Here is a 10,618-nt window from a genome sequence, read left to right as displayed (position 1 = left end):
TGGAATAGTAGATTTACTTCTAATATAATACAATGCATTTTGAATTCATGTGCATGCCCATGAAATTGTAAATGTATTTTCAAGAACAAACATTATGAGATATGTGATTTTTTTTTCCACATTGAATACATGAGTGTTAAGCATGCTCAATGTGTTAATGGGGTTTAGTTTATATTCCTACCATATTGCTTGCACCTAAGAATACAATTAACAAAGAAGGATTCTTTTACATAAGTGACATTCGAATGTAGTCTATAACCATTACATATGCAATATTACAATCAGAAAAATATGTAATACCTGCTTTTACATAATGTAAAAACACACACATAAATAAAGTAAATATATGTAAATGTTAAATGCAAAGTTAAATGTTAAAATCATACATTCAGCTTCAGTATGCACTGCAAGTGAAGCTTATCCTGGCAACACTGGGCCCAAGGTGAGAGAATTTACCTATAATGAGATGCAAGTCCATGCACACACATTTACACTGACTCACATCTACAGGCAAATACTCAAACATGCATATTTCTATGGAGTATATCTTAAAAATGTTCTGTACACCATGGAAACATAGATCTTTGATTACAATTTCTCTTTGCTTACCATTGTAGGAAAACATATTTTGAGGTCACTCTAGAATCTACTGTAACATACATTCCTTTTTGTATATTTATTTACATATCCCAGCTCTCACCACTAAATGGTGGTCAAATCAGACAGTGATCAGCAGGGACGATTCTAGGATTTTCATTTAAGGGGGGCTCAGCCCCCAGTGAGGGTATAATAGTAAAAAAATAAAAAATAAAAAAATAAATTAATTAATTAAAATAAAGGTTTGACTAACAGGGTATGATGGTAAACTTATTGCAGCATTCCACTATATTGCACAGATATGTATAACATTTGAGAATTGAACAAGCCAAAGATCTTCCTGATCACACACACACACTTGTCCTTTGATCCTCGCTCTGTGACGCTGCGGTCTGCGGATTGAAGAACGCACTGAAAGACGGGGAAGAGCCGAAGTCTGCCGGAGTTTTCATATTAAATTTAAAGGGGACTGAGGTGATCACGAATTTGTGTACAGTTTATGGAGAATCGCAGAATTTTTAGGGGGGCTGAGTAGAAATGGCCTAGTGACGCCCATGGTGATCAGGAACTGTGAACTAGCTGACAGTTGGGGCCAGCTCTGAGGATGCATTATTATACCAGGGAGTCGACACATGTGAGATCCACCTCCCCCTGGGGGTTTTTATCACCTCTAGGCTTTTGTATTGTCACACCTTCAAGGCCTGCCCACTCAAGGCCTTTAAAATGCATGTTTCTTTTCACTGGACTTGGTGACTACAGTACCACCACAGTGTGTTCTGATCTACAATAAAACATTCCTGCTGAACACTACTTCAGAGACTCCTGGTCTGCTTCAGTGAATTCACAACACCATAGCATATGTTTGCAAATATTATTGAATTGTGTTCATTTGCTTTGAAACAAGATCTTTCCACCTATGGACCTGTGTTTTGAACCTGTAACCTAGTTGAAACCCTGCTGGTTCTGTCTTTTCCAAATGATGAACAACTCTGAGAAGATGGGCATTTTGTACATGAATGATATATTTAGCTTGTACATTTACCATTACAATTATGTTTGCTTATTTACATATGGTTTATATTTAACATTCACATACATACAGTATATTTACATTTGGCACCCCATAGGCTACTACTACTCTTATAAATTACATAGCCAGACGTTCGTAGACACCTGACCTTCACAACCATGTTGGAAGCACACAGTTATATAGGATGTCTTTGTATGCTGTAGCATTACAGTTTACCAGGACAGAGATTTGCCCAACCATAATCCAAAATCTAGTGGAAGGACTAGAGGTTATTATACCAGCAAAAAGTGGATTAAATCTTTAATAGAATGTTAAAAAAAACAGGTGTCCACAAACATTTGGACATATAGTGTATCTTGGCATTCTTTTCACATTCCAGTGAACAACAGTGAAAACCTGAAGCCTAATACACTGTCTGGGTGTAACCAACATGACGACAGAAACTCGGAACAAGGCTATAAGGGGTGGAGCAAAAGGGTGTTTTCTCTTCTAAAGTCATGAGACACAGTAGTGTAATTCAAGCGAAGTACAGAAGTGTTTAGTAGGCTTACAGTCATCTGGGAAATGCTTATTGCATACGCATATATTTTAAAAGTAATTCCTAAATAAAATAATGGTTGTAATGGTATATAGTAAGGCTCTTTTCTCAGTGCTGTATGAATTGGTGTCTACTTTCACTTCCTGTCTCTCTCATAGGTGACTTGCTAAACCGGCAAAATGGAAAATGTTGGGTGAGTATATAGCACTTCATGTTGCTTTCATCATCATCCGGTTATCTGTCATCGGTTCTGTGCATTGTGTTTGTATGTAGGCTCCCTTTTGTACAGGGTACTTTCTGCACTGTGATTTTAGCAAAATGAGTAGAAATCTGTGATCAATTTTTTGTTCATACTAATACTATTGCTACTACTACTTCTTATTATTAAAGATGCTCAGTAAAACGTACAACCAATTTTCCTATTAAACACCACATATTGTACCTATGACTACTCATTTTTTAAGCGAATGTTTGTCACACAAAATATTGACTTGGTTTAGTTTATTACTGTTTATCGACCCACTTTGGCATCTGTGCTTTACAGCAGTCCTTTGCATGTGCTAAAACTCAGCCAAAAAATTGTGAGACTTTTGCAAGTACTATAAGTTATTGATGCATTGTTGATCACAGAACCACAGCTGGTTAGATTTCTTCGGCTGGTGGACTATTTACAACTGCAACAATAAAAAACTAAATACATAAATCAATGTATACACTCAAACAAGTGCCACACATGCAACCATGTCAGTGTCACTGTTGTACTTTCCATCCAGATAATGTCTAGTCAAGTAATGGTTTAGTGGTTCCCTTTCCATATATTTTCATTCCTGAAATTTGAGAAGGGTTGACAAATTGTGCAGAGATAACAAATAGGTTATATGCAGTAATTATATACTTACAAATATTATATTATATTATATTATATTATATTATATTATATTATATTATATTATATTAATAAATCAATTAATAAAAAAATATTTATTAATAAAATTAATAAATATATCTCATAAAATGATCAGTCAATATACATGCAAGTTATCTGTATTTAATAAGCTGCTAATCAAGTGTATATTAGCCAGAAAACAATTGGTTATCAATTATGGGAATAACTATCATTCATGAAAGTTAATGAAATTTCCTCATTTTGCTCCCAAAAAAGTGTGCCACAAAAGATCCCAGAGGAGTACATCAACAAAATCACAGAGGCAGTCCAGTCTACAAACCCAGAGAATATCCCTCAACAGTTTATGACTTTTCTGAAAGTGTATGATCAGTTCAAGTTGGATGTTGCTGTGACAGGAGATTCTGGCTCAGGAAAATCTACACTCATTAATGCTCTCCTTGGACTGGATCATGATGCTAAAGGTGCTGCACCAACAGGAGTTGTAGAGACCACAATGGAACCTGGAATGTATCGATATCCAAACTGTCCTCATGTGAAACTGTGGGACCTTCCAGGAATGGGCACACCCTCTTTTAAATCAAAGAGTTATGTAGAGACAATAAACTTTAATCTCTATGACATGTTTTTTGTAGTGATATCTGAACGATTTCGAGAAAACAACATGCTTGTGATTGAAGAAATACATAAACAAAAGAAGCCTTTTTATGTTATTAGAACAAAAGTAGACAATGACTTGCGTGCACAGAGTAGGAAATATAACTTCACTGAAGCTGGTGCTTTATCTGTCATGAGAGATGAATGTTTAAAATATGTAGAAGAGAAAAACCTGCACCCCCATATCTTCTTAGTGTCAGCACATTATACACAGAACTATGACATGCAGAAGCTTAAGGACACCTTTAAGAAAGAGGCTCCAGAACTCAAAAGAGAAGTTTTTCCCATTTTCCTGGCAAATTTGTTCAGTAGAGATTGGAGGAAACGAAGGTAAGTATATTGTTTTTGTATATTTTGCCATTGTATCCAAGAAATAAGAATGCAGAAATAAGATCAAAACAACAGTGTTTCTCTCTTTCCCTCTCACCCACACCAGGACTATCATGCAGCAGGCTCTGGAGAGTGGGAAAATCAATGAAAATGATGTACCAGGCCTAAGAACCTTCTGCAAAAGTTTTGACGTTGCAAATGGAACTGAAAAACTGAAGATTGTATTGGAGGCTCTAGACAACTTTCAGCTTGATGTGGCTGTTTTAGGAGAGACAGGATCTGGGGTATCTACACTTCTGAATGGCCTAATGAGACAGCAGAACGGTGCCTTTTGTTCAGTGCATTCCAAAACACCAGCAGCAAGTCCTTATTACCCAAATGTCAGATTTTGGGCTATGTCAGGAATAGAGAACATTATGGTGAATTCCTTGGAGGAGATGAAAGAAATCTTGGATCCTTTTGATTTCTATGTGCTTATTGTGACTGAGTGGAAGAAGGCACACCACATAGACCTTGCAAGACTTATTCAAAAGTTACAGAAGAAGTATCATTTTGTCCAAACAAAGATCGACAGCTATTTGAAGGCCCAAGGAGATTTGTGTTGTCCTGAGACTGAGATTCTGGATGGGCTTCGAGCACAGTGTGCTGAGGAGCTTCAGAGGGCAAAAGTTGACAATTCACAACTGTTTCTCATAAACAGTTTAGATAGAAAGGCCTTCGACTTTGTTAGTCTGGAGAGTGTATTGGGCAGTGACCTTGACACTATAAGGATAAGTGCTTTCACATATTATGTTGATAGAATTGTGAAAGACAAAAAGCAATCACAGAGCTCTTGTCAGATATTGTAGCTCTTTGACTATTTCTGAGGTCTTGTTACAATACAGCCATTAGTGTTATTATCAATTTGTTCATGCACTGGTCAGATTATCTTTTTTAATTACACCTACTATAACATATCCAGTTGTCTTCTTACAAACTAATACTGTGTAACTACAAACTACTGCATACCATAGTAACTCGTTTTACCAGTTTACCAGTTTACTACTGAGTCATTACAGGGAGAGACACTTGTAACCTCTTGTAAACCTTGTAAGTTTATGCTTACATTTATTATTTATATTTATTTACAACTTACATTTATCTCATTTTATACAACTGAGCAGTTAAGGGTTAAGGGCCTTGCTCAAGGACCCAGTAGTGGCAGCTTGGTGGGCCTTGGATTTGAACTCACAACCTTCCAGTAAGTAGTCCAATGCCTTAACCACTGAGCTACCACTTACAAAAATGTGAAAATCTCTCAGGAGAAAATTTCTCAGGAACCATCAATCTTATATATCTGATATTTGGTATATGTGCTAATCTGTCAGGAAATTTACATTTATGGCCCTTATCCAGACAGACTTACATTTATCTCATTTATACAACTGAGCAGTTGAGCGTTAAGGGCCTTGCTCAAGGGCCCAGCAGTGTCAGCTTGGTGGTACTGAGATTGTTGTGCTTTTGATGCAGATCCAGAAACACATAATTATTGTGTTTGTTTGCAGTGCTCTTTTTTGATATGTGTATGTTCAGGGTTTGTATTGTGCCAAATGTACTGCCATGATTTATTACCAATCAGTTACTATGTGATACGCGTTATGTTGTCTACTGTTGTTACTTTTTGTTGTTGTTGTTGATTATTATTATTATTATTATTATTATTGTGTGTTATTAGACATATTTTATTAAATAAATGTGAGTCAGGGGACATGGGTGCAGGTTCCTCAGTTCAGTCCTGAGCTTGGCTTAATGTTCTCCCATGTGGGTTTCCTACAAATTTGCAAAAAAAAAAAGTGCCAGCTACACCGCATATATGGCATATATTAAGTTTTATTCCATTTTTAATGCGTATGCTTTAGTGAAATCATCCTTCATATTCTAAATTGCCCTATGTGTGTGTGTGTTCCAATGCTCTGTGATGCAGTGCAACCTGAACAGGAGAAATTAGTTATTGAAGAATGAATTATGTAATATACTGGGTTAGTGAACAGTTATCATGATCAATCTGGATAAATAGACTAGAAAATGTAAGTGATGGAATGCTACTAATTATACTAATAATATCATGTTATCATGTGTTGTTCACACTACCGGGTCCGTGCCGGAAACATGATTTGTACTGCGCATGTGCGGAAATGCGTTTACCTCTTGTATGAACCATGACGAATCGATTTAAGGCAGTTTCGCGTATTTATAATACTGTTGTTATAATACTATTAATCATATGATGTTATAACGTGTTGTTGACACTACCCGATCCGTGCCGGAAATAGTTGTTTACTAGTGATTCTCTTGATCTATATACACTTTTTTGGGTAGAATATATCAATTAAATTATATTGATTAAAATGAGTAATCGATTAAATTGGCACAAATTAAATTGATTAAATAAAATTACATACAAGAATTTTTTCCCCCTACATTTGCTAGACTCAATTTGGGGAATACATATGTGTATGTAAGTGTGTGTGTGTTTTACATTTAATATTTAATTTTCTAAATATATGTTCTACATATTTCCGCATACTTTCAATAATCTCTGCATTTAAGAAACACACCAGATACTTATTTATTCATTCCATTCATTTACTGATAAATGAATTAATTCCATCCATCCTTCATGTTAATTGCCAATTATTAATTGCTATTATTATTATAATACAAACAATTTGACATTGAAACATTACAATGCAAACAAAACAAGGCACAGAACAAGTTTACAAAACAAGTACACTAGTATTTATGGGATACCATGTGATCATGAACAACTCAATCAACAAAGAGAGAAGGAGAAAACAATTAATACCAAAAAAAAGAAGAAAAAATACAAGGGAAGGGTGGTGCAAGAGGGTCCATTTCATCTTTATTGATAATGTTAAATTCACGGCATATATTACGAAGTTTTATTCAATTTTTATGCGTATGCTTTTGTGAAATCATCCTTCATATTCTACCGAACGCAAAAGAAGCCATTGGCGGTATTTCGCGCATGCGCAGAACAAAACCTTCCGCACATGCGCAGTGCAAATCGTGTTTCCGGTACTGATAGAGTGACAACAACACTGTGTGGAAGTGTAAACTACTCTTGGGCGATCTGGTTGTTATTTTGTTGTTGCTGTTGTTGTTGTTCCCAGTATTGCTTTTTTTGGTTACTGGTTAATCTACTTTCTAATCAAAACGTCCCAGATAAATTGGACGGCAGTAACGCTGATCAGTTTGGCAGTCACAGTTATTGACATTAAATCGCATGCCCTCTATCCAGAACCTCTTTTTGTCTTTTGGTAAGTTTCATTTTTCTCCACTGAGGCCTGTTTGCTACCAATGACGAAGATTTGTAGACGCAAACAGTATAACCAAGCTAATGTGCTATGATAATACCTGTACATAATACCTAATTGGGTATTAAGTAATCACTTCTATCACACCTTTGTTATTTATAGCCTAACCGGCTAAAATGTATCTACAGAGCTGAACTGTCATGATCCGGAAGTAAATATTAACGGTCAGTTTGGTTGAGCTGAAGGTTACGTTTATCATCCACATTATTGCAGTTACACCGCACACTGAAACCAGTTTGAGACTTTTGCTTTGTGACATAGTGCATTATGATCATGTCATTAGATGACTGGTCATTTGTGGGCATGAAGGGATGCACATGGTCAGCAACAATACAATTACACCACCTCCACCAGCCTGTTGGCACCAAATTCTGATCCTACCATCTGTGTGCCTCAGCAGAAATCAACATTCATCAGACATTTTTTCTTGTCTTCAGCTGTCCAGTTTTGGTGAGCCTGTGCCCACTGAAGCCTTAGCTTTCGGTTTTGGTTGACAGAAGTGAAATCCAGTGTGATTTCGACAGCAGAAGACCATATCAGGTTCCACTCCTGACAAGCCAGGAACAAGAATCTAAGGCTATCATTGACACAAACTGGATAGTTGAAGACAAAAGACCTGGTGATTGTTCCCTCTTTTCTCTGTAACCAACTTATCAGATACCATCAACCATAACACTATCAGTGCCATACAGACTTTTAAATGAATTTGGGTCAATCCAGACCTCTGAAAAGTAAGACTTAATGTCACCTTGTGAAAGTTTGGGGCTAAAACAATACTTGATTGCTCTAACAAATGGCTAAGATATTATCAGTACACATTCAGCAGTGGATTACTTTCATAAAATTGGTGTCCGTGGAATTTTTACAGCTAAAGGCTGGAAAAAAATGTGAACCGAGGGAATGTCCCCGACGTTCAAGCCAGAAACTGAGGAACTATCCACCTATACTATCCACATGTACCGTAATGTTATAGTCTGGATGTTGTACACATAAAGAACTCTCTGTACATCACCTTTTAAAGTGTGAGCATATTCTAAAGCATTTGGTGATCTCTTCACAGTTTTCATTAGAATATAAACCTTTGTAGATGCTTACAGTTTTGGCTAGAATGGTACTTTCTGAATGTGAGATTATATAAAGAGTTGTGGAGGTGTGGGGATGTGGTGGGTCTTAGGCCTGTATGTGCTTAACTATTATGTAATTTTCCATTTTCCCACTCAGATCCCATTGCTGATGCAACTATGAGCGACCACTTCCTTTCTTTGAAAGAAGAAATGATTTATTTCTTTCACTGTAGGATAACACTGTATAGATGTTCTTGTTCTATTTAATATTATTTTATGTTGATGTATTATGTTTAAGTGGCACATACTATTTTGGCAGAAATTTGCCTGCAATGGTACGGTGCTTGAGCATCATGGATATGGTCAGGTGATCCAGTTGCAAGCTGACCAAAGAATTTGCCAGTTTCTCCTTGAGGTGAAACTTTCTTGTCTTTTGTATTATTATTATTATTATTATTATTATTATTATTATTATTATTATTATTATTATTATTATTATTATTACTATTATGATGATTATTATTATTGTTATTGTTATTGTAATTATTAGTATTTTGTTTGTTTATTGCTATTGTATTTGCTGTAAATAATTATTAATTTATTAATATTCCATTTTATTGTCTCTGTCCCCAGACAGGTAAACACTTTGAATGAAGAACTGTTAACAGCTTTAAAAGCGATGGGCGTTCTAGATGATTAAGGCCACAGTTTTTTTAAGACCACAGATTTCAATAAGGTCATTATTTTCCAGCCAAATGAACAGCCATCTATACCAGCATTAAACCCACAGACAGGTGAAGTAAATATTATTAATTTCATACAGTGACACTTGTCAAGGTATATTAGGCAGCAAGTGAACTGTCAGCAAGTGCTAGTCTTGGAAGCAGGAAAAATGGGCAAGCGTAAGGATCTGAGCGACTTTGATAGAGGCCGAATTGTGATGGCAAGACGACTGGGTCAGAGCATTACCAAAACAGCAGATCTTGTGGGGTGTTCCCGGTCTGCAGTGGTCAGTATCTACCAAAAGTGGTGCAAGGAAGGACAACCAGTGAACCGACGACAGGGTCATGGGCGCCCAAGGCTCATTGATGCATGCGGAGAGCGAACACTGGCCCATCTGGTCCAGTCCCACAAAAGAGCAACTTTAGCACAAATTGCAGAAAAAGTTAATGCTGGCTGTGAAAAAAAGGTGTCTGAACACACAGTGCGTCGCAGTTTGCTGCGTATGGGACTGCGTAAACGCAGACCAGTCAGAGTGTGTACAGGCGAGGATCCGAACTGGCTCATAGAGGAGTGGAAGAAGGTGGAAGGATTGGCAACTGTCATGAAGGCTCTCCATTTGTAAATTTTATAATGGCGAATTTCGGATTGTTTCGGGATGTGTAGCAGTTGCTTCTCTCAGGTCATGGCTGATGTTCTTTCTTCTTTGTGTTATAGAGACATACACCTGAGTGCTTCAAAACACCAAATTGCCAAAAAGTTCGCCTTTCATAGAGGTTAATCATTTTATTGACAATTAACTTGTCTTGTGTATTTCGTTTGTAACACCAGTTGTTGATTACTTAGTATTAAAGGATAAATGACTCTAATTAACTCTGTTGTGTTTTTGTTATCACTTGAGGTTTTTTTTTTTTGGTTGGTTATTTTTTTGAAGGTAAGGCACAACACAATAAGCATATAACCAAAGGTGGGTGTACTTTCTTGTCCTCATGACTGTAGGTTAAGACTCTCTAAAAGCTCTAGTTTTAAAAAAAGTGTAAAAAAAATGATCTCATTAGAGATGTGCCTTAATTTGCATTTGCTCTTGTGTCATGCTACATACTTTATGTTCTTTTGTAGTATGGATAAGAAACAAGATTCTCTGTAGCATGCCCATCCTTAAGACATATTAAAATACTTGGTACAACCAAGCAGAATGGGATACTTGGCTCGGTTTTCTATACTGTGCCACAGGCACTGAACAAAAGCATGAATAAACAAATAATCAGTTTATAATCTTCAATAAGTGTAGGTTTTCCCCATATACAAATTGTGATCTGGTGGCGATGTGCACACTGATCTTGAATTTGATATTGGAAATGTATATAATGCAAGGAGGAGCAATCCTTTTAGTGAGAAGTG

At 36.4% G+C, this 10,618-nt stretch overlaps 1 protein-coding gene across 2 annotated transcripts; it reads left to right on the top strand.

Moving 5' to 3' along the window:
• The first annotated feature begins 2,098 nt into the window (after positions 1–2,098).
• irgq1 (immunity-related GTPase family, q1) lies at positions 2,099–10,191 on the top strand. 2 transcript variants are annotated; one of them, XR_009204313.1, is made up of 5 exons: positions 2,111–2,221; positions 2,324–2,358; positions 3,328–4,056; positions 4,163–8,912; positions 9,131–10,191. XR_009204313.1 is itself a non-coding variant. In XM_058385687.1 (3 exons), the coding sequence occupies exons 1-3, from the start codon at positions 2,345–2,347 to the stop codon at positions 4,902–4,904; spliced, it is 1,485 nt and encodes a 494-aa protein (XP_058241670.1). In that variant the 5' UTR covers positions 2,099–2,344; the 3' UTR covers positions 4,905–6,654. The 2 variants fall into 2 exon arrangements, 1 of the variants encoding a protein (XP_058241670.1); XM_058385687.1 differs by lacking the exon at positions 9,131–10,191 and having other exon boundaries at positions 2,099–2,358; positions 4,163–6,654.
• Positions 10,192–10,618: the final 427 nt, after the last annotated feature.

This window comes from Hemibagrus wyckioides, linkage group LG01, assembly GCF_019097595.1.
Source record: "Hemibagrus wyckioides isolate EC202008001 linkage group LG01, SWU_Hwy_1.0, whole genome shotgun sequence".
Lineage (NCBI taxonomy): Eukaryota > Metazoa > Chordata > Actinopteri > Siluriformes > Bagridae > Hemibagrus > Hemibagrus wyckioides.
Note: the sequence above shows the minus strand (reverse complement) of the source record. Positions and strands in the feature narration are given on the sequence as shown.

Bases quoted from the DNA above. Each gene is read 5' to 3' on its own strand.
- irgq1 (XM_058385687.1), top strand. The intron at 4,057-4,162 runs GTAAGTATATTG...CACCCACACCAG, and splicing joins AGAGATTGGAGGAAACGAAG to GACTATCATGCAGCAGGCTC.